The 24613-nt window shown below is 46.6% G+C and overlaps 1 protein-coding gene across 1 annotated transcript in view; it reads left to right on the top strand.

The window, feature by feature from the left end:
* The window catches only part of LOC311144404 (calcium/calmodulin-dependent protein kinase type II subunit beta-like), a gene marked incomplete at both ends in the record, with an annotated part of 107006 nt that extends 83947 nt beyond the window's left edge, over window positions 1-23059 (top strand). Inside the window, 8 exons of the mRNA XM_084180413.1 lie at window positions 4009-4053; window positions 13097-13142; window positions 15671-15751; window positions 16589-16732; window positions 18030-18206; window positions 21902-21977; window positions 22493-22587; window positions 22827-23059. Of these exons, the coding sequence (XP_084036539.1) occupies window positions 4009-4053; window positions 13097-13142; window positions 15671-15751; window positions 16589-16732; window positions 18030-18206; window positions 21902-21977; window positions 22493-22587; window positions 22827-23059 (897 nt within the window). The remainder of the gene's footprint in view (window positions 1-4008; window positions 4054-13096; window positions 13143-15670; window positions 15752-16588; window positions 16733-18029; window positions 18207-21901; window positions 21978-22492; window positions 22588-22826) is intronic.
* Window positions 23060-24613: the final 1554 nt, after the last annotated feature.

The following is a 24613-nucleotide window of genomic DNA, read 5'->3' as shown; positions in this document are numbered from 1 at the left end:
GTAAAAATCAAAATAACTTCACAGATCTTCATTGTAAAGGGTTTAAACACTGTTTCCCATGCTTGTTCAATGAACCATAAACAATTAATGAACATGCACCTGTGGAACGGTCGTTAAGTCACTAACAGCTTACAGACAGTAGGCAATTAAGGTCACAGTTATGAAAACCTAGGACAATAAAGAGGCCTTTCTACTGACTCTGAAAAACACCAAAAGAAAGATGCCCAGGGTCCCTGCTCATCTGCGTGAACTTGCCTTAGGCATGCTGCAAGGAGGCATGAGGACTGCAGATGTGGCCAGGGCAATAAATTGCAATGTCCGTACTGTGAGACGCCTAAGACAGCGCTACAGGGAGACAGGATGGACAGCTGATCGTCCTCGCAGTGGCAGACCACGTGTAACAACACCTGCACAGGATTGGTACATCTGAACATCACACCTGCGGGACAGGTACAGGATGGCAACAACAACTGCCCGAGTTACACCAGGAACGCATAATCCCTCCATCAGTGCTCAGACTGTCCGCAATAGGCTGAGAGAGGCTGGACTGAGGGCTTGTAGGCCTGTTGTAAGGCAGATCCTCACCAGACATCACTGGCAACAACGTCACCTATGGGCACAAACCCACCGTCGCTGGACCAGGCAGGATTGGCAAAAAGTGCTCTTCACTGACGAGTCGTGGTTTTGTCTCACCAGGGGTGATGGTCGGATTCGCGTTTATCGTCGAAGGAATGAGCGTTACACCGAGGCCTGTACTCTGGAGCAGGATCGATTTGGAGGTGGAGGGTCCGTCATGGTCTGGGGCGGTGTGTCACAGCATCATTGGACTGAGCTTATTGTCATTGCAGGCAATCTCAACGCTGTGCGTTACAGGGAAGACACCCTCCTCCTTCATGTGGTACGCTTCCTGCAGGCGCATCCTGACATGACCCTCCAGCATGACAATGCCACCAGCCATACTGCTCGTTCTGTGCGTGATTTCCTGCAAGACAGGAATGTCAGTGTTCTGCCATGGCCAGCGAAAAGCCTGGATCTCAATCCCATTGAGCACGTCTGGGACCTGTTGGATCGGAGGGTGAGGGCTAGGGCCATTCCCCCAGAAATGTCCGGGAACTTGCAGGTGCCTTGGTGGAAGAGTGGGGTAACATCTCACAGCAAGAATAGGCAAATCTGGTGCAGTCCATGAGGAGGAGATGCACTGCAGTATTTAATGCAGCTGGTGGCCACACCAGATACTGACTGTTACTTTTGATTTTGACCCCCCTTTGTTCAGGGACACATTATTCAATTTCTGTTAGTCACATGTCTGTGGAACTTGTTCAGTTTATGTCTCAGTTGTTGAATCTTATGTTCATGCAAATATTTACACATGTTAAGTTTGTTGGGTTAGGTTATTACCTGAGTCTTGTTGGATTAGGTAATAGATGGTTTAGGTAATAGTTGGTTTAGGTAATAGTTGGTTTAGGTAATAGTTGGGTGAGGTAATAGTTGGGTTAGGTAATAGTTGGGTTAGGTAATAGTTGGGTTAGGTAATAGTTGGGTTAGGTAATAGTTAGTAAATAGTTGGGTTAGGTAATAGTTGGGTTAGGTCATAGTTAGGTTAGGTCATAGTTGGGTTAGGTCATAGTTAGGTTAGGTTAGGTAATAGTTAGGTTAGGTCATAGTTAGGTTAGGCAATAGTTGGGTTCAGTAATAGTTAGGTAATAGTTGGGTAATAGTTAGGTCATAGTTGGGTTAGGTCATAGTTGGGTTAGGTCATAGTTAGGTAATAGTTAGGTAATAGTTAGGTAATAGTTGGGTTAGGTAATAGTTAGGTAATAGTTGGGTTAGGTAATAGTTAGGTAATAGTTAGGTAATAGTTAGGTTAGGTAATAGTTAGGTAATAGTTGGGTTAGGTCATAGTTGGGTTAGGTCATAGTTAGGTAATAGTTAGGTTAGGTAATAGTTAGGTAATAGTTGGGTTAGGTAATAGTTGGGTTAGGTAATAGTTAGGTAATAGTTAGGTTAGGTAATAGTTAGGTAATAGTTGGGTTAGGTAATAGTTAGGTAATAGTTGGGTTAGGTAATAGTTAGGTAATAGTTGGGTTAGGTAATAGTTAGGTAATAGTTAGGTTAGGTAATAGTTAGGTAATAGTTAGGTTCAGTAATAGTTAGGTAATAGTTAGGTAATAGTTGGGTTAGGTAATAGTTAGGTAATAGTTAGGTTAGGTAATAGTTCGGTTAGGTAAGAGTTGTAGCAGTAGTTACTTAAAGCCCTCTTGAACAGGCTTGGTTCTGTTCTGCACTCAGGCTTGTACGTAAGCTTTCTTTGTGAAGTGTGAGGTAGTATAGATTTAGGACAATGATAATCCTTATGCTATTTTGAACTTCACACTGACTGACAGTTTGACAAAAGCAGAGAGATTTCTCTTTTATTTTGTCAAACTGTCAGTCAGTGTCTCTCCATCCTTCCCTAACCTTCCCTTCCTCCCTAACGCTCCCTCCCTAACTCTCCCTCTCTCCCTCCCTAACCCTAAACTTCCTTCCATCCCTCCCTCCCCTTATGTCCTCAATCTGCAGTCAAACCCCTGGTAGTTTGCTCTCTCTCTCCCCATCTCCCAAGCTGTTGCCCTGTGCAACGGTTGTCATGAAAACAATGTCATCATCATGCAGGAGACAGCTGGCTGGTGATTGGCCATCGGAAGGTGTCACTTTCTGGGGAGAGTATTCGGAATGGTGTGGGGGAAAGTGTGTGTATGTGCGTGCGTGTGTGATAAGCGTCAAATGAGGCTTCTGATAGAACTGCCGAGAGAGAGAGAGAGAGAGAGAGAGAGAGAGAGAGAGAGAGAGAGAGAGAGAGAGAGAGAGAGAGAGAGAGAGAGAGAGAGAGAGAGAGAGAGAGAGAGAGAGAGAGAGAGAGAGAGTAAGTATAGCTAGTGGGAGAAGTATGACCTTAGTTGACTCAAAGCAGTCTCCAGTTAAGTACAAAACACACAGTGCCGACTAGAGGCTTAAGGTGGCGGGTGGCCGGCTGTGAACGGTGGCGATTCAACATGTACAGATAGAACCGTTGGAAATGGAACATAAAATGACAACTGAGGACATTTTCCATGTGTACCTGTATTACCACATGTTATGTGTCAGACAGAAACAATCCAGTCAAGAGGGTAACTGTAGTTGTGGCTTCTTCATAATGTACTCTATGGTGTACTGTACACTATGTGCTTTTGTGAGGTGCAACGTTCCTTCAGGGTTTCTGTGAGGGTCTGCTGCATACACTTTGTGTTATTTGTGTTATTTGTGTAAAATATATGTGTTTTCAGACTAGTCTCTGGTGAGTGTGTGAGTGTGAGTAGAGCTCTGCAGAATTACTAACAGACATGGTGTGTGTGTGTAACTGTTACACAGACTTCTCTCTGACCGTTCCAGCAATGTTTCTCTCCTCCGGCTCAAGTGCGAGCGTGTGTGTGTATTTTCTGAATTGATTCAAAATTACAGTCCTCATCAACCCCTCAACTCTATCACTCCAGAAGAATCTCAATCTCTTCTCTTCTAGTTTTAACCAGTTTTCTCGCCTTTTGCTTTAACCTCATCTGACCTACATTCACACCTTTAACCTCATCTGACCTACATACACACCTTTAACCTCATCTGACCTACATACACACCTTTAACCTCATCTGACCTATATACACACCTTTAACCTCATCTGACCTACATACACACCTTTAACCTCATCTGACCTACATACACACCTTTAACCTCACCTGACCTATATACAGAACTTTAACCTCATCTGACCTACATACACACCTTTAACCTCATCTGACCTACATACACAACTTTAACCTCATCTGACCTACATACACACCTTTATCTCTCTGTCCCTTTTCTCTTTCTCGCTACCTGTTTTCCTTCCTCACTCTTTCCTTGTCTTTCTCTTCATTTCTCTCTCTCTCCTTCGCTCTCTTTCTCCATCCCTCCCCCATCTCTCTCTCGTTCTCTCCCTCCATCTCTCTCTTTTTGTAGGAGCCTCAGACCACTGTTATCCATAATCCAATGGATGGGACTAAGGTACACCCCCCTCTCCTCTCCTCTCCTCTCCTCTCCTCTCCTCTCCTCTCCTCTCCTCTCCTCTCCTCTCCTCTCCTCTCCTCTCCTCTCCTCTCCTCTCCTCTCCTCTCCTCTCCTCTCCTCTCCTCTCCTCTCCTCTCCTCTCCTCTCCTCTCCTCTCCTCTCCTCTCCTCTCCTGTCCTCTCCTCTCCTCTCCTCTCCTCTCCTCTCCTCTCCTCTCCTCTCCTCTCCTCTCCTCTCCTCTCCTCTCCTCTCCTCTCCTCTCCTCTCCTCTCCTCTCCTCTCCTCTCCTCTCCTCCCCTGTCCTCTCCTTCCCTCTCCTCTCCTCTCCTGTCCTCCCCTGTCATCTCCTTCCCTCTCCTCTCCTCTCCTGTCCTCCCCTGTCTTCTCCTCTCCTCTCCTGTCCTCCCCAGTCCTCTCTTCTCCTCTCCTCTCCTCTCCTCTCCTCTCCTCTCCTCTCCTCTCCTCTCCTCTCCTCTCCTCTCCTGTCCTCCCCAGTCCTCTCTTCTCCTCCCCTGTCCTCTCCTGTCCTCCCCTGTCCTCTCTTCTCCTCTCATGTCCTCCCCTGTCCTTCCCTGTCCTCTCTTCTCCTCTCCTGTCCTCTCCTGTCCTCTCCTGTCCTCTCCTCTCCTCTCCTCTCCTCTCCTCTCCTCTCCTCTCCTCTCCTCTCCTCTCCTCTCCTCTCCTCTCCTCTCCTCTCCTCTCCTCTCCTCTCCTCTCCTCTCCTCTCCTCTCCTCTCCTCTCCTCTCCTCTCCTCTCCTCTCCTCTCCTCTCTTCTCCTCTCCTCCCCTGTTCTCTCCTGTCCTCCCATTAATCTCTTCTGTTTTCCCCCCATTCTGCATATTTGTGTGCGTGTCATCACAGAGGCGTGTGCTGTGTCATCACACAGGCGTGTACTGTGTGTGGGTGTGTGTGTGCAATTACGCACTGTTATTTATGTTTTATCCAGCACCCCGCTAAACACAGTCCCTCCCTAATAGTGTGTGTATATGAACATGTAGGTGTGTGTGTGTTTGGGTGAAGACAATTTAAGACACTAATGTCAATTGGAAACAAATTGGTTGATTGGTTGAACTTTGATCTTTAGATGTAAAATATTAGCATATTGAGTTCATTGAATGTGCTCAATATTAGTCCCTACACTCTTAGAAAAAAAGGTGCTACTTAGAACCTAAAAGGGTTATTCAGCTGTCCCCAAAGGATAACCCTTTGAAGAAGCCTTTTTGGTTCCAGGTAGAACCCTTTTGAGTTCCATGTAGAACCCTTCCCGCAGAGGGATGTCACATTTATCTACGATGTTGAGTAGGTCAGTTCATAGCAGGAATTGGTGGATTTTGTTGTTCAGAATGTTTTTGGACGATGGTTCAGAATTCCGCACACACACACACACACACACACACACACACACAGGTGACCTCTTCTCTCTTCCTCACGCGATACACATTCCATCACACACTCCATCACACACTCCTCTGTGGAATTCTTCAGTGTAGAAGTGTTACAAATGGGGCCACAGTATCCATATCCTACCAGGGGGATATAGGCCCTTTTATTCCACTAATTGGAAATCTGAGCTCCTTAGTCTGCATCCCAAACGGCACCCTATTCCCTACATAGTGCACTGCTTTTGATAGGGCTCTGGTCAAAAGTAATGTGCTATGCAGGTCATTTTACCTTTATTTAACTAGGCAAGTCAGTTAAGAACAAATTCTTATTTACAATGACGGCCTACATACAGGCCAACGTCATAAACTCTTCCTCTGGCAGGTCAGGAGGGAGCGACAGACACAGATAGACACAGCATCCTGTGGAGAGCAACATCTTAAAGGCTAATAGGGTAATGGAAGAGAATATGTAGGTGAATGGACGTCACATTGATTGAACATAGATTCTAGATCATATTTCTATGGGAGAAGTGAGCAGGAGGGGAGGATGGATGGAAGCTGTAGCTGTGAATTAATGTTTCCTCAGGCAAGGCAAGGCAAGGCCAGGCAAGGCAAGGCCAGGCCGTGTTAACACACACACTCTGGTGGTATTAGGTGCACACACACACACACACACACAGGTGGCAAAAGGCAGTAGTGAAATGGACTGTAAGGGGATCACTGAAGGGGGGGCAGGCTGAGGTCAGGGGTTGGATCCTGAAGTCATGCTGCTTTCTTAGGGATATGGGGGGGCCCTATGGGGGCCTTAACTGACTTCAAACAAATACGCTTTCAGCTATTTGAGATGTTGTGTTGAAGTCAAGGTCTACTCTGAGATGTGTTGTGTTGTCAAGGCCTGTTTATTGTGTTGAAGTCAAGGCCTGTTTATTGTATTGAAGTCAAGGCCTGTTCATTGTGTTGAAGTCGGGGCCTGTTCATTGTGTAGAAGTCGGGGCCTGTTCATTGTGTAGAAGTCGGGGCCTGTTCATTGTGTTGAAGTCGGGGCCTGTTCATTGTGTTGAAGTCAAGGCCTGTTGATTGTGTTGAAGTCAAGGCCTGTACATTGTGTTCAAGTCAAGGCCTGTTCACTGTGTTGAAGTCAAGGCCTGTTCATTGTGTTGAAGTCAAGTCCTGTTCATTGTGTTGAAGTCGAGGCCTGTTCATTGTGTTGATGTTGAGGCCTGTTCATTGTGTTGAAGTCGGGGCCTGTTGATTGTGTTGAAGTCAAGGCCTGTTGATTGTGTTGAAGTCAAGGCCTGTACATTGTGTTGAAGTCAAGGCCTGTTCACAGTGTTGAAGTCAAGGCCTGTTCATTGTGTTGAAGTCAAGTCCTGTTCATTGTGTTGAAGTCAAGACCTGTTCATTGTGTTGAAGTCAAGGCCTGTTGATTGTGTTGAAGTCAAGGCCTGTACATTGTGTTGAAGTCAAGGCCTTTTCACTGTGTTGAAGTCAAGGCCTGTGTATTGTGTTGAAGTCGAGGCCTGTTCATTGTATTGAAGTCAAGGCCTGTTCATTGTGTTGAAGTCGGGGCCTGTTCATTGTGTAGATGTCAGGGCCTGTTCATTGTGTTGAAGTCAAGGCCTGTTGATTGTGTTGAAGTCAAGGCCTGTACATTGTGTTGAAGTCAAGGCCTGTTCACTGTGTTGAAGTCAAGGCCTGTTCATTTTGTTGAAGTCAAGGCCTGTTCATTGTGTTGAAGTCGAGGCCTGTTCATTGTGTTGAAGTTGAGGCCTGTTCATTGTGTTGAAGTCGGGGCCTGTTCATTGTGTTGAAGTCAGGGCCTGTTCATTGTGTTGAAATCTGGGCCTGTTTATTGTGTTGAAGTCAGGGCCTGTTCATTGTGTTGAAGTCAGGGCCTGTTTATTGTGTTGAAGTCAGGGCCTGTTTATTGTGTTGAAGTCAAGGCCTGTTCATTGTTTTGAAGTCAAGGCCTGTTCATTATGTTGAAGTCATGGCCTGTTCATTGTGTTGAAGTCAGGGCCTGTTCATTGTTTTGAAGTCAAGGCCTGTTTATTGTGTTGAAGTCGAGGCCTGTTCATTGTTTTGAAGTCAAGGCCTGTTCATTGTGTTGAAGTCCAGGCCTGTTCATTGTGTTGAAATTGGGGCCTGTTCATTGTGTTGAAGTCAGGGCCTGTTCATTGTGTTGAAGTGAAGGCCTGTTCATTGTGTTGAAGTCAAGGCCTGTTCATTGTGTTGAAGTCGAGGCCTGTTCATTGTGTTGAAGTCAGGGCCTGTTCATTGTGTTGAAGTCAAGGCCTGTTCATTGTTTTGAAGTCAGGGCCTGTTCATTGTGTTGAAGTCGAGGCCTGTTCAACTGTGGTTAGCTGTTTCCAATGTTATTTCATGCTTAAGAGTACCTGTAATTGAGCCAGCTAGCTGCTACCATTCAGCTGTTTTTCTAACCTCATTATCATTAACGTTAGGTGGTCGGTAGCTGCTGTACCTAATTTCGGCTACTGATTGCAGTCTGCCAGTTTGGCTTTATACATAGCTTGGGCTTTGTCGAGTAAGGCTTAAACTATATATTTAGATTGTTGTTAGGTACTATACGTAGGCATCGTGGGCTGTATATTATTAAGTAGTATAGGTAGGCATCGTGGGCTGTTGTGGGTAGCTGTTGTGTAGTTATTGTAGGTTATTTTTGTATTCGGCGGTGCCGGATACACGAAGCTAGCTAGCTAACTCGAGCACGAAGCTAGCTAGCTAACTCACCTCCTGGATTAGCTGGCGAGTTGCTATTAGCAACGGTAGCAACTAAAAACAATATCCTTTTAGCCAGCTACATTCGCTCACAGCGACGCCGTTTTTCAAACAAAAGTCAACACAGTAGCCATTGCTAGCTAGCCAACACTACCAGCAGGCTGTGGTAGCTAAATACAATATATTTGTGCTAGCTACCCAACGTTTAATCCTTGCTGCGTTATGAAAGGTAAGCCTGGCTTCTTATATGGTGTTGAGTTAAGCTTAAACCATGTATTTAGTTTGTAGGTATGTATTGTAGTCTGGTATTATAGGTAGCTTACTCCGGTAGTTATTGTAGGTTATTATTGTAGGTTATTATTGTAGGTAAGGATTTTATTCGGCGGAGCCCAGGCGAAGCACGAGGCTAGCCTACCCACTACCTGGACCAACAAAGCTAGCTAGCTAGAGGGTAGCTATCGGTAACTTTTAGCAACTGTGGTTAGCTGTTTCCAATGTTATTTCATGCTTGAGAGTACCTGTGATTGAGCCAGCTAGCTGCTACCATTCAGCTGTTTTTCTAACCTCATCCGAGGCATTAACGTTAGGTGGTTGGTAGCTGCTGTACTTAATTACAGCTACTGATAACAGTCTGCTGTAGCTTACAACAATTCTAATTTCTAAAGTGGAAGTTGGGAGAGTTTTATTCGGGTGGTTCAGTGAAACAATCATAGTTTCTGAGGTGGAAGTTGGGAGAGTTATATATTTATTTATTTTTTGGTGAGGGAGGCCTGCTCTCTCCTTTCCCTGATGTTCAGTGCATTTCATCCCGATCTCCTCTGCATTATTGTAGCCATCTGTTGCAGCCTGTCAACTATGCCTCTGCCTATCCCTGTTCTCTCCTCTCCGCACAGGCTACACAAACGCCCCACACCGCGTGGCTGCTGCCTCTCTAACCTGCTGGTCCCTGCACGCACCCCTCACCTGGAGTTCCAGGTCGCAGGCAGCCTCTGGAACTGCCGTTCTGCTGCCAACAAAGCTGACTTCATCCCAGCCTATGCTAATCTCCAGTCCCTCGACTTCCTGGCGCTGACGGAAACATGGATTACCACTGAAAACACTGCTACTCCTACTGCTCTCTCCTCATCTGACCATGTGTTCTCGCATACCCCGAGAGCATCTGGTCAGAGGGGTGGTGGCACAGGAATCCTCATCTCTCCCAAGTGGTCATTCTCAATTTTTCCCCTAACCCATCTGTCTATCTCCTCATTTGAATTCCATGCTGTCACAGTCACTAGCCCATTTAAGCTTAATATACTTGTCATCTATCGCCCTCCAGGTTCCCTTGGAGAGTTCATCAATGAGCTTGACGCCTTGATAAGTTCCTTTCCTGAGGATGGCTCACCCCTCACAGTTTTGGGGGATTTCAACCTCCCTATGTCCACATTTGACTCATTTCTCTCTGCCTCCTTCTTTCCACTTCTCTCCTCTTTTGACCTCACCCTCTCACCGTCCCCCCCTACTCACAAGGCAGGCAATACGCTTGACCTCATCTTTACTAGATGCTGCTCTTCTACTAATCTCACTGCAACTCCCCTCCATGTCTCCGACCACTACTTTGTTTCCTTCTCTCTCTCGCTCTCCTCCCACACTACTCACTCTGCCCCTACACAGATGGTAATGCGCCGCCGCAACCTTCGCTCTCTCTCTCCCACTACTCTCTCCTCTTCCATCCTATCATCTCTTCCCTCTGCTCAATCCTTCTCCCTCCAATCTCCTGATTCTGCCTCCTCAACCCTCCTCTCCTCCCTTTCTGCATCCTTTGACTCTCTGTGTCCCCTATCCTCCCGGCCGGCTCGGTCCTCCCCTCCAGCTCCGTGGCTCGATGACTCATTGCGAGCTCACAGAACAGAGCTCCGGGCAGCGGAGCGGAAATGGAAGAAAACTAAACTCCCTGCCGACCTGGCATCTTTTCACTCCCTCCTCTCTACATTTTCTTCATCTGTTTCTGCTGCTAAGGCCACTTTCTACCACTCTAAATTCCAAGCATCTGCCTCTAACCCTAGGAAGCTCTTTGCCACATTTTCCTCCCTCCTGAATCCTCCCCCCCCCCGCCCCCCCCATCTCTCTCTCTGTGGATGACTTCGTCAACCACTTTGAAAAGAAGGTTGACGACATTCGATCCTCGTTTGTTAAGTCTAATGACACTGCTGGTCCTACTCACACTGCCCTACCCTATGCTTTGACTTCTTTCTCCCCTCTCTCTCCAGATAAAATCCTGCGACTTGTGACTGCAGGCCGCCCAACAACCTGCCCGCTTGACCCCATCCCCTCCTCTCTTCTCCAGACCATCTCCGGTGACCTTCTCCCCTACCTCACCTCGCTGATCAACTCATCCTTGACCGCTGGCCATGTCCCTTCCGTCTTCAAGAGAGCGAGAGTTGCTCCCCTTCTCAAGAAACCAACACTCGATCCCACTGATGTCAACAACTACAGACCAGTATCCCTTCTTTCTTTTCTTTCCAAAACTATTGAGCGTGCCGTCTTTAGCCAACTCTCTTGCTATCTCTCTCAGAATGACCTTCTTGATCCAAACCAGTCAGGTTTCAGGACTGGTCATTCAACTGAGACTGCTCTTCTATGTGTCACAGAGGCTCTCCGCACTGCTAAAGCTAACTCTCTCTCCTCTGCTCTTGTCCTTCTAGACCTGTCTGCTGCCTTTGATACTGTGAACCATCAGATCCTCCTCTCCACCCTCTCCGAGCTGGGCATCTCCGGCGCGGCTCACTCCTGGATTGCGTCCTACCTGACCGGTCGCTCCTACCAAGTGGCGTGGCAAGAAGCTGTCTCCGCACCACGTGCTCTCACCACTGGTGTCCCCCAGGGCTCAGTTCTAGGCCCTCTCCTTTTCTCCCTATACACCAAGTCACTTGGCTCTGTCATATCCTCACATGGCCTCTCCTATCATTGCTACGCTGACGATACACAACTAATCTTCTCCTTTCCCCCTTCTGATAACCAGGTGGCGAATCGCATCTCTGCATGTCTGGCAGACATATCAGTATGGATGACGGATCACCACCTCAAGCTGAACCCTGGCAAGACGGAGCTGCTCTTCCTCCCGGGGAAGGACTGCCCGTTCCATGATCTCGCCATCACGGTTGACAACTCCGCTGTGTCCTCCTCCCAGAGTGCGAAGAGCCTAGGCGTGACCCTGGACAACACCCTGTCGTTCTCCGCCAACATCAAGGCGGTGACCCGCTCCTGCAGGTTCATGCTCTACAACATTCGGAGAGTACGACCCTGCCTTACACAGGAAGCGGCACAGGTCCTAATCCAGGCACTTGTCATCTCCCGTCTGGACTACTGCAACTCGCTGTTGGCTGGCCTCCCTGCCTGTGCCATCAAACCCCTACAACTCATCCAGAATGCCGCAGCCCGTCTGGTGTTCAACCTTCCCAAGTTCTCTCACGTCACCCCCCTCCTCCGCACACTCCACTGGCTTCCAGTTGAAGCTCGCATCCGCTACAAGACCATGGTGCTTGCCTATGGAGCAGTGAGGGGAACGGCACCTCTGTACCTTCGGGCTCTGATCAGTCCCTACACCCAAACGAGGGCATTACGTTCATCCACCTCTGGCCTGCTGGCTCCCCTTCCTCTGCGGAAGCATAGTTCCTGCTCAGCCCAGTCAAAACTGTTCGCTGCTCTGGCACCCCAATGGTGGAACAAGCTCCCTCACGACGCCAGGACAGCGGAGTCACTCACCACCTTCCGGAGGCATTTGAAACCCCACCTCTTTAAGGAATACCTGGGATAGGATAAAGTAATCCTTCTACCCCCCCCCCCCCCCCCCCCCCCCCCCCCCAAAAAAATTGTAAAGTGGTCATCCCACTGGCTATAGGGTGAACGCACCAATTGGTGAGTCGCTCTGGATAAGAGCGTCTGCTAAATGACGTAAATGTGCCCTTGAGCAAGGCACTTAACCCTAATTGCTCCTGTAAGTCGCTCTGGATAAGAGCGTCTGCTAAATGACTAAAATGTAAATGTAAATGTAAAATGTAATTGTGTTGAAGTCGAGGCCTGTTCATTGTGTTGAAGTCGGGGCCTTTTCATTGTACTATTGTTGGTCCCTTTTAGACATAATATGAGATACTGGTACCATTGTTGGTCCCTGTTAGACATAATATGAGATACTGGTACCATTGTTGGTCCCTGTAAGACATAATATGAGATACTGGTACCATTGTTAGTCCCTGTTAGACATAATATGAGATACTGGTACCATTGTTAGTCCCTGTTAGACATAATATGAGATACTGGTACCATTGTTAGTCCCTGTTAGACATAATATGAGATACTGGTACCATTGTTAGTCCCTGTTAGACATAATATGAGATACTGGTACCATTGTTAGTCCCTGTTAGACATAATATGAGATACTGGTACCATTGTTAGTCCCTGTAAGACATGAAATGAGGCGTTGCCTAAACGTAAACTCCCTGCAAGGTGTTGTGTGTATTCTTTGTGTGACATTTAATTGATTGATTTAATTATTTAATATAAGCAGTGAAAAGACAGTTGGGTTTGTGTTTTGCATGTTCTCGTGATCTTAAGAAGTGTGTTTCAATAGCAGGAGTGTGTTTGTGTGTGTTTGTGTGTGTGTGTTTGTGTGTGTTTGTGTGTGTGTGTTTGTGTGTGTGTGTTTGTGTGTGTGTTTGTGTGTGTTTGTGTTTGTGTGTGTGTGTTTGTGTGTGTTTGTGTGTGTGTGAGTGTTTGTGTGTGTGTGTGTGTGTGTGTGTGTGTTTGTGTGTGTGTGTGTTTGTGTGTTTGTGTGTGTGTGTGTTTGTGTGTGTGTGTGTGTTTGTGTGTGTGTGTCCGCGTGCATACGTGCCTGTTTGGTGTGTTCCTCTCTGATGGTGCTTCTCCCTCCCCTCTGTAGGAATCAACTGACAGCAGCACCACTGTGGAGGATGAGGAGGTGAAAGGTAAGGACTGGAGTCTGGAGAGAGAGAGACGTGTGTGTGTGTACATGAGCTGAGAACAATGAGTTCTCGCTAAAGCGGGTCACTGAAGCAGTGTTCCAGAAGTTACCCCGCCCCCCTCTATAGAGACTGTACCTTTCTTTTATGCTCCAACCCCCAACTCCCTAGCCCCCCACAGGAGAAGTGAGCTGTTCTGTGCTGTACTGCTAGGTACCCAGCTCTCTGATAGCCCCCCTCAGGAGCAGACCAAGGGCACCTTGTCTGTATATTTAGCCTGTGGCAGGAAACAGCCATGTGGAGTTAGACACAATACCGTAGCAACCGTAGAGCCGCCTGGGATACATAGAACTAGAGAAGAGTTCTGATAGGCTACTGTACTATTCTGATACATAGCACTAGAGAAGAGTTCTGATAGGCTTCTGTACTATTCTGATACATAACACTACAGCGCTAATAGACGTACTGTTAATGTACTGTTTTGTAGTGTTTTGTAGCGTAATGCTCATCAACGTGACATGAAATGAATCTACTGGATTGAGATGAGAGAGTACGGAACGGCATGTGAGTTTAGTTGGATTTCAGCTTGTTTCCTTTAACAGTTTATCTGGTTTCTGGTGTTTGTTTCACTTTTTTAGATTATTAGCCTGTGTGCGTGTTTGGGTGTGTGTGTGTGCGTGTGTGTGTGTGTGTATATGTGTGTGACAGTGAAGAGTCTACTGTTGTTATCAGCTGTATTTGCTTGATGTTTATTTTATTTTGGATTGTTGAACTGTGCAGAATGCGTCCTCCTGTCCTACAGTACAGTACACTACATCTCTGTAAGGTACGGTATGTTCCGGGTATGTTCCTGTGTTTTCTACTACTCTTTAAATAGAGAACACTTGTTGCTCTTCCCCCAGTGTATTAGGCGATCGAATTGTCCCACATGTAACAGGCATCACTGTGCTAGCTTAGCAGTATAGCTTCCTTCACTGTGCTAGCTTAGCAGTATAGCTTCCTTCACTGTGCTAGCTTAGCAGTATAGCTTTCTTCACTGTGCTAGCTTAGCAGTATAGCTTCCTTCACTCTGCTAGCTTAGCAGTATAGTTTCCTTCACTGTGCTAGCTTAGCAGTATAGCTTCCTTCACTGTGCTAGCTTAGCAGTATAGTTTCCTTCACTGTGCTAGCTTAGCAGTAGAGCTTCCTTCACTGTGCTAGCTTAGCAGTATAGCTTCCTTCACTGTGCTAGCTTAGCAGTATAGCTTCCTTTACTGTGCTAGCTTAGGAGTATAGCTTCCTTCACTGTGCTAGCTTAGCAGTATAGTTTCCTTCACTGTGCTAGCTTAGCAGTATAGCTTCCTTCACTCTCCCTGCCCACTTCCTGGGCTCGAACTGGTGATCCTCTGCTTTGCAGACACACATGACAGCCCCCCTTGACAAGGTCTTAGCAAGCTTTACCACCAAAAAGGTACCAATTCAGTGACACAGGTGGAGAAATGTCAAACTGTTGAGTGAGGTATATGCTACGATCTTAACCCGGTTACACAATCAGAGGAATATTACATTTATATACGATCACGTGTCTCTTTATTATGTGTGAGAACACTTGGGTACATATTTCCAAAATAAAGAAAAAATCACTTGGAGCTGACTTCCTGGTGTTTTTACAGTGTTTTATGTCCAACAATGGCAATAAAAAAATAAAAAAATAAAAAAATAATAATAATTGGGGGCCCAAATAAGACCAAATTGTTGGGGAACGATGCCCTATATACTGCACTACTTTTGACCAGATCTCTGATTTAAAAAAACAGTGCACTATAAAGGGCATAGTAAATAGAGCCATCGTCAAAAGTAGTGCACTCTGTAGGGAATAGAGTGGCATATCATCCAAGGTCATTATCACCATGATCATAATTATCCTGATGAGACATTCAACCACAACAAAGACATTAGGGGAGATGGAAAATCCAGCGGAGGTGTTTAAGATGGAAAATCCGGGCGGCAGGTAGCTTAGTGGGTAAGAGCGTTGTGCCAGTAACCGAAAGGTCGCTGGTTCTAATCCCCGAGCCGACTAGGGGTGAAAAATCTGTCGATGTGCCCTTGAGCAAGGCACTTAACCCTAATTGCTCCTGTAAGTCGCTCTGGATAAGAGCGTCTGCTAAATGACTGAAATGTTAATACATTTAATACATCTAGTCTACTGATACAGAAGATAAAGGCCGCATCCCAAATGGCACGCTATCCCCTATGAGCCCTGGTCAAAGGTAGCAGTGTTTAGGGAATAGGGTGCCGTTTGGAACGCACCCTAAGTAGATGAAATACAGAGATCTAAAACCGTTAGTGGGTGTTTCATTGGTTTCCATTCACCTCCTACATGTTGTGATTCATTCATTCTTTCATTAATTTACCTTATTCTTTTCCGTCCATCTCTTCCCATTGATCTGTCTGTTGTTTGTTTGTTTGTTGTGTGTGTGTGTGTGTGTGTGTGTGTGTGTGTGTGTGTGTGTGTGTGTGTGTGTGTGTGTGTGTGTGAGTGTGTGTGAGATCAGGGAAGTGTATAGACAGTTCAGTTAAGACTGACTCTCAGCCTGACACTCCTGCCCCTCAGCCTGACACACCCCTTGTATTTACCATCACAACTTAGTTATAGAACACTGAAACCCTGAATGATGTGGTTTGAGTGAACCCATGTTGTCTTCTGAATGATGTGGTTTGAGTGAACCCATGTTGTCCTTCTGAATGATGTGGTTTGAGTGAACCCATGTTGTCCTTCTGAATGATGTGGTTTGAGTGAACCCATGTTGTCCTTCTGAATGATGTGGCTTCAGTGAACCCATGTTGGGTTTCTTCTCTTCTTCACTAATCGTCAGTGTTAATCTCAATCATGTCTAACTGTTGTGAATAATGTCTGTATTATAAAAATATGACCAGATACACAACATTGTCGAACTAAAACTAGCCTAAAAGCATAACTTAGCCTAGCATGAAAATAGCTGGCCATGGCATCATGTGTAGAGAGATTTAGAGATGTACACACTGCTCTGTTTCAGCTCATCCCTCACTCCTCTCTCCCTCTATCTCCAATTCCTTCATCCCCCTCTCCTGTGTATGTGTGTAGTGGCCCACTGTCTCCCTCTGGTGGACATAGACAGAACAGCATCACTGTCCAAATGGAGCATGTCTCCCTCTTGTGGACATAGACAGAACAGCACCACAGTCCCAATGGATCATGTCTCCCTCTTGTGGACATAGACAGAACAGCATCACAGTCCCAATGGAGCATGTCTCCCTCTTGTGGACACAGAAAGAACAGCATCACAGTCATAATGGCACATGCACGGATTCTGTTTCAGCTTTTTCTCCTTTTGGCATGCAGTTTGTTTGTGAATATCTTCTGTTCTCTTTTATTTTATTCATATTCATTGCCTCCATTCCTTCCTCCCTCCCTCCCTCCCTCCCTCCCCCAGCCTCTAAGCTGCCAGACCTATTTGGAGTTGTACGCAGGGCGTCAGGGCCCATGTCTGACGGGGAGGGTGGCACTAGCACACCTCCACCCCCTCCAGCCGCCCCCTCCGCCGCCTCCCCACCCATGGTACACACCCCCATGCAGCGTAAGTATAGGGGTCGGCAGGTAGCTTAGTGGGTAAGAGCGTTGTGCCAGTAACCGAAAGGTCGCTGGTTCTAATCCCTGAGCCGACTAGGTGAAAAATCTGTCGATGTGCCCTTAAGCAAGGCACTTAACCCTAATTGCTCATGTAAGTCGCTCTGGATAAGAGCGTCTGCTAAATGACTAAAATGTAAAAATGGCCAAATCAAGTACATTATGTAGGTGATGGGGACAGGGTGTCATTTGCAATGTAGATATTTAGACAAGCAGCGCTGCGTTCCAAAATGGCACCGTATTCTCTCTCATAAAAAATAATCTGTTCAGTTTTGTTCTATTATGTGTTTTTTGAGAGGTTTTCAATCAATCACATTTATTTATAAAGCCCTTTTTACATCAGCAGATGTCACAAAGTGCTTACACAGAAACCTAACCTAAAACCCCAAACAGCAAGCAATGCAGATGTAGAAGCACGGTGGCTAGGAAAACTCCTTAGAAAGGCAGAAACCTAGGAAGAAACCTAGAGAGGAACCAGGCTCTGAGGGGTGGCCAGTCCTCTTCTGGCTGTGCCGGGTGGTGATTATAAGAGTACATGGCCATTAAGGCCAGATTGTTCTTCAAGATGTTCAAACATTCATAGATGTCCAGCAGGGTCAAATGATAATCACAGTGGTTGTAGAGGGTGCAACCGGTCAGTACTTTAGGAGTAAATGTCAGTTGGCTTTTCATAGTCAAGCATTCAGAGGTCAAGACAGCAGGTGCGGTAGAGAGCGAGAGAGTCGAAAACAGCAGGTCCGGGACAAGGTAGCATGTCCGGTGAACAGGTCAGGGTTCCTTATGGGGCTCCCGAGTGGCGCAGCGGTCTAAGACACTGCATCTCAGTGCTTGAGGCGTCACTACAGACCCCCTGGTTTGATTCCAGGCTGTATCACAACTGGCCGTGATTGGGAGTCCCATAGGGGCCCAGCGTCGTCCGGGTTTGGCCGGTGTAGGCCGTCATTGTAAATAAGAATTTGTTCTTAACTGACTTGCCTAGTTAAATAAAGGTAAAATTAAAAAATAATTAAAAATAGCCGCAGGCAGGGCCAACCAGACAGGACATGTATCATAATCTTCATTCTAAGTCTGTTTCATATGGAACATGTTCCTTTGTTTGCGTTCTTTATACTTCCATTCACCATTTTGTTTTCTGATCTGTTCTACCCCTACACCTTCTCCCTCTCTTTTTATTTTTTCTCTCTCCTGCTCTATCTTTCGGTCGCTCTCTCTCCATCTCTCCATCCCTCTCTATCTCCTGCGACCAGTATCCCGTCTCTCAGACCTAGTGAGCAATGTTCGCCGGTCGTCCGCCCCCGCCCCCACCCCACCTGCGCCCGCCGAGGCAGAGGTGGTACCAGCTCCCAGGCCCACCCCCCCACCATCACACCCCATCTCCCCTCCTCCCCCCATGTCCCTCTCCAGCCTCTCCCTCACCTCTCAGAGTGAGTACTCAGCATGACCCCTGACCTCAAAGCATCCGCCAATCAAATGGCTGTGTGGGTTTATATCACACTCAGCACCCCGACTTGTGTGATAAACCCTAACGACTGTTTCCCCTACCATTATACCAGGCGAGGCAGGCCTCTTACCTAGCTCAGTTGGGTAAAAATTGGCCTCTAGGCCATATAGGTTTGAATCTATTGTTTTGGTGTTTACAGCGTGATTTGAGTGTTGCTCTAGACGCCTTTTTTGCTTTAGGGCATTTAAAAGACTGTAATGTCGCCGCAGTGGATTGAGGCCGTTTTATGGGCTCCTGACCAATTATGCTATTTTGTCAGTTTTTTTATGCTGATCTTAACTTTTTTTGTACATAATGTCTCCACCATAATTTCCTATAACCAAAAATGGCTTCTGGACATCAGAACAGCGATCATTAACCTCGATTTGGATGAAGATTTCTACTTCAACGAGTCGGAAGTTCTGGACGTCCTGCTACAGGACTGTTTCAATAGCACAGGCTGGAATATGTTCCGGGACTCATCCGATGGCATTGAGGAGTTTACCACATCAGTCACCGGCTTCATTAATAAGTGCATCGACGACATCGACCCCACAGTGACCGTACGTACATATGCCAACCAGCAGCAATGGATTACAGACAACCTCCCCACTGAGCTAAAGGCTAGAGCTGCCACTTTCAACGAGCGGGGCACTAATCTGGACGCTTATAAGAAATCCCGCTACAACCTCCGACGAGCCATCAAACAGGCAAAGCATCAATACAGGACTAAGATCGAATCCTACTACGCCGGCTCTGACGTTCGTCGGATGTGGCAGGGCTTGCAAACTATCACAGATTACAAAGGGAAACCCAGCCGCGAGCTGCCCAGTGATGCAAGCCTACCAGACGAGCTAAATGCCTTTGCTTCGAAGCAAGTAATACTGAACCATGCATGAGAGCACCAGCTATTCTGGAAGACTGTGTGATCTCGCTCTCCATAGCCATTGTGAGTAAGACTTTTAAACAGGTTAACATTCACAAGGTGACGGGGCCAGATGGATTACCAGGATGCGTACTCAGATTATGTGTTGATCAGCTGGCAAATTTCTTCATTGACATTTTCAACCTCTGCCTGACCCTGCCTGTAATACCTACCTTTCAAGCAGACCACTCTGATCTGTAGCTATGAAATGCTTTGAAAGGCTGGTCATGGCTCACTTCAACTCCATCATCCCAGACACCCTGGACCCACTCCAATTCGCATACCGCCCCAACAGATCCACAAATGGCGCAATCTCTATTGCACTCCACACTGCCCTCTACCACCTGGATAAGAGGAACACCTATGTAAGAATGTTGTTCATTGACTACAGCTCAGCGTTCAACATCATAGTGCCCTCAAAGCTCATCACTAAGCTAAGGACCCTGAGACTGAACAACTCCCTCTGCAACTGGATCCTGGACTTCCTGACGGGCCACCCCCAAGAAGGAAGAACACATCTTCCATGCTGACCCTCAACATGGGGGCCCCTCAGGGGTGCGTGCTAAGACCCCTCCTGTACTTCCTGTTCACCCAAGATTGTGTGGCCACGCACGACTCCAACACCATCATTAAGTTTGCTGATGACATGACGGTGGTAGACCTGATCACTGACAACAATGAGACAGCCTATAGGGAGGAGGTCAGTGACCTGGCAGGACAACAACCCTTCCCTCAACGTCAGCAAGATGAAGGAGCTGATCGTGAACTACAGGAAATGGAGGGCCAAGCACCCCTCCGCTGTAGTGGAGTGGGTTGAGAGCTTCAAGTTTCTTTGTGTCCACATCACTAAGGAATTACCATGGTCCACACACACCAACACAGCCGTGAAGAAGGCACAACAACGCCTCATCCCCATAATTTTTTACATGCTCTTATCCAGAGCAACTTACAGGAGCAATTAGGGTTAAGTGCCTTGCTCAAGGGCACATCGGCAGATTTTTCACCTAGTCGGCTCGGGGATTAGAACCAGCGACCTTTCGGTTACTGGCACAACGCTCTTAACCACTAAGCTACCTGCCGCCCATCAGGAGGCTGCATCACCGCTTGGTAAGGCAACTGCTTGGCATCCGACCGCAAGGCGCTACAGAGGGTAGTGCGTACGGCCCAGTACATCACTGGGGCCAAGCTCCCTGCCATCCAGGACCTATATTGCAGGGGATGTCAGAGGAAGGCCCTAAAAATTGTCAAAGACTCCAGCCACCCAAGTCATAGACTGTTCTCTCTGCTACAGCATGGCAAGCGGTACCGATTCAGTCTGGAACCAACAGGACCCTGAACAGCTTCTACCCCTAAGCCATAAGACTGCTAAATAGTTATCCAAATAGCTACCCGGGCTATTTGCATTGACCCCTCTTTGCACTAACTCTTTTAACTCATCACACATACTGCTGCTACTGTTTATTATCTATCCTGTTGCCTAGTCACTTTACCCCTACCTATACTCTATGCATATACTGTATCTACCTCAAATACCTCGTACCCCTGCACATCGACTCGGTACTGGTACCCCGTGTATATAGCCAAGTTATCGTTACTCATTGTATGTTTATTCCTCGTGTTATCTTTCTATACTTTTTCTATTTTTCTCTCTGCATGGTTGGAAAGGGCTCGTAAGTAAGCATTTCACTGTTAGTCTACACCTGTTGTTTATGAAGCATGTGACAAATAAAATGGATTTGATTGACCTAGCTAGGGAAAACAAGGACACAACTAACTGTGTGGTGATTTTTTGCTTGTTGGAAGTGAAAATTGTGAATTGTGTGGTTTCACATGTAGCAACTAACATTAAGTGCAGAGTGATATTATGCCAGATGGAATCAAAGCGGTTCTGGGTTCAGCTGTTAGTGATCAACAGTTTGTGTGTTCAGTTGTGAGTTATCAACAGTTTGTGCGTTCAGCTGTGAGAGTTATCAACAGGTTGTGCATTCAGCTGTGAGAGTTATCAGTTTGTGTGTTCAGCTGTGAGTTATCAACAGGTTGTGCGTTCAGCTGTGAGCGTTAACAACAGTTTGTCCGTTCAGCTGTGAGCGTTAACAACAGTTTGTGCATTCAGCTGTGAGCGTTAACAACAGGTTGTGCGTTCAGCTGTGAGCGTTAACAACAGGTTGTGCGTTCAGCTGTGAGCGTTAACAACAGTTTGTGCATTCAACTGTGAGAGTTTTCAACAGGTTGTGCATTCAGCTGTGAGAGTTATCAACAGGTTGTGCATTCAGCTGTGAGAGTTATCAACAGGTTGTGCGTTCAGCTGTGAGCGTTAACAACAGGTTGTGCGTTCAGCTGTGAGCATTAACAACAGTTTGTGCGTTCAGCTGTGAGAGTTATCAACAGGTTGTGCGTTCAGCTGTGAGAGTTATCAACAGGTTGTGCGTTCAGCTGTGAGAGTTATCAACAGGTTGTGCGTTCAGCTGTGAGAGTTATCAACAGGTTGTGCGTTCAGCTGTGAGAGTTATCAACAGGTTGTGCGTTCAGCTGTGAGAGTTATCAACAGGTTGTGCATTCAGCTGTGAGAGTTATCAACAGGTCGTTCTTGTGTGTAGTTGTGCTGGTGGTTGATACAGGATGGTTGGGGTGTGTGCGTATGAGGTGGATACTCACTGCACTCCACTAGTTCTCTCCACTTGTGTGTGTGACTCTGTCCTTCTTTCCTCCTACAGCACGTAAACAAGAGATCATTAAGATCACTGAACAGCTGATCGAGGCTGTCAACAATGGAGACTTTGAGGCATACTCGTGAGTTAATTTGAGTGTGAGAGAGGGTCTGAGTGTGTGTGTGTGTGTGTGTGTGTGTGTGTGTGTGTGTGTGTGTGTGTGTGTGTGTATGTATGTGTGAGCGAGAGACTGGGCGTGTGAGAGAGAGTCTCTGTGTGTGTGAGAGAGTATGTGTGTGTGAGAGAGTATGTGTGAGAGAGAGAGTCTGTGTGAGAGAGAGAGTCTGTGTGAGAGAAGGAGTCTGTGTGTGAGAGAAAGTCTGTGTGAGAGAGGGTCTCTGTGTGTGAGAGAGAGAGTACGTGTGAGAGAGAGAGTCTGTGTGAGAGAAGGAGTCTGTGTGTGAGAGAAAGTCTGTGTGAGAGAGGGTCTCTGTGTGAGAGAGAGAGTACGTGTGAGAGAGAGAGTCTGTGTGTGGGTAGCTACAAACGAGAAGTGGGAGGCTTTGATGATTGGTTTAGTCATTTTTAGTGTGAGCATGTATCTTAATGTGTGTGTGTGTGTGAGAGACATTGACGTGTGTTAGTCTCTCTCCACAGTAAGATCTGTGATCCTGGTCTGACCTCCTTTGAGCCTGAGGCCCTGGGCAACCTGGTAGAGGGAATGGACTTCCACAGATTCTACTTTGACAACCGTAAGAACAGCAACAGAGCACTTCTCATAACTTGAGTTAATACTAGTTAGTAGACCAATGGACACAATGTTCTCTCTCTCCTTTTTCCTCTCTCTCTGTCTGTCTCTGTCTCTATCTCTGTCTCTGTCTCTGTCTCTGTCTCTCTCTCTCTCTCTCTCTCTCTCTCTCTCTCTCTCTCTCTCTCTCTCTCTCTCTCTCTCTCTCTCTCCCTCCCTCCCTCCCTCCCTCCCTCCCTCCAGTCCTGTCTAAGAACAGTAAACCTATCCACACCACCATCCTCAACCCCCACGTCCACCTCATTGGAGAGGATGCCGCCTGTATCGCCTACATCCGCCTCACCCAATTTGTTGACGTCCAGGGCCATCCGCGCTCCAGCCAATCAGAGGAGACTAGGGTGTGGCACCGCCGGGACTCCAAGTGGCAGAACGTCCACTTCCATTGCTCGGGCGCGCCCGCTGCGCCACTCCAGTGAGGTACAGGTAGAAGAGGGGTGTCAAAATAATTGTTTCCTCCGAGGCTGCATTCGGTCTTCAACGAGGTCCGGGGGGGCAGCAATGAAAATTATTTATATTTCCTCGCAGTCATAATTAGCAAAGGATAGTCTATCCATCGTTTTAGAATTTTTTTATAATCCCCTGACTGTCTAGCTTTCATTTCAGTGATTATTAGCGAGCGGGACACAGTCAAGAAACTTTATTAATGTAGGTCCATTATCATTTCTACACAGTTTCGATTTGGTTTGAGTCATTTGAAAGTATATTGAGCCCCCCCCCCCTTTACAACCAGTTTCAGAAAGTATTAAAATGCCTGTTAAATAGTGTATTTTCCTGTATTTCAGGAGGAGAATGACAAAGCCATGTCTGACAAGAGTGCTCTGTTGGAGAGAGAGAGAGAGAGAGAGACGAAGGGAGGGAGGGAGGGAGGGAGGGAGGGAGGGAGAGAGAGAGAGGGAGAACAGGTCCAGTGTTGGGTGGCTCTAAGTCTGCAGCACCAGACCTCTCGCACACTGGATACCCAGCATGCATCTCTTCTTTACGACTACCTGTCTGTCGCCGTCCGCCACTGCACCCACTGACAACGCCATCTCAACAACCAACCATCCAACAACAATCTAGCAATACTCTTGCAAACAACAACAACAACCAATACAACAGCAACCCTCTTCACCCCTCAACTCCAACCCACTGTCAACTCACTGTCAACCCACTGTCAACTCACTGTCGGCCCGCCCCCAAACCCAACCCCTCCAACTCTCCCCTCGCCACACTCATGCCCAGTATTGGGAGTGTATTGAGGGTGTGTGTGTGTGTGTGATGGGGGGTGTTTCTTCGTCCTCAGTGTGCGTTTGATTCTTCCTCTTCTGTCACATGATCTCCCCTCTTCCTTTTCCCATCTAAACTTGTGTTGTTTAATACAGGAAATACAGGATGAAAAGTTGGAAGTAAAAATCTATTATTATTATCATTATTATTATTACTACTATTACACAATTGAAATTGTATATGTAATTTGTATAATTCAAATGCTTGATGCTAGTGGTTTCTAGAGGAAGGAAATCTTAGTTTTTTCTCTCTGTCTTTTTAAGGAAGCATGATGTTTTTCGATATTTCACAGTGGCTGTTTTTTATTGTGGCTATTAAGTGACACAATTATATTGGCAGTTTTTGTTTAAGCTTCTTGTATGTTATCTATTATATTATACTAAGCCCAAGCTCATGTTCAATAAATATTTTTTTGGGAGGGGTGTGCTTGACAAGGTGGAGCCGTGCCCAGGGCTGTCCTCACTTATGCCTGTTTAATATGTGGAGGGGGCCTTAATGGAGAGGTAACAGGCAGGCTGTTGGATGACTATTGTATGTACAGTACCAGTCAAAAGTTTGGACACACCTACTCATTCAAGAGTTTTTCTTTATTTTTACTATTTTCTACATTGTAGAATAATAGTGAAGACATCAAAACTATGAAATAACATATATGGAATCATGTAGTAACCAAAAAAGTGTTAAACAAATCTAAATGTATTTTA

Source organism: Coregonus lavaretus, assembly GCF_964263955.1.
Source record: "Coregonus lavaretus genome assembly, chromosome: 17".
In the NCBI taxonomy this organism is placed as follows: domain Eukaryota; kingdom Metazoa; phylum Chordata; class Actinopteri; order Salmoniformes; family Salmonidae; genus Coregonus; species Coregonus lavaretus.
The sequence above is the reverse complement of the archived record's forward strand: the minus strand, read 5'-3'. Positions and strand labels throughout refer to the sequence as shown.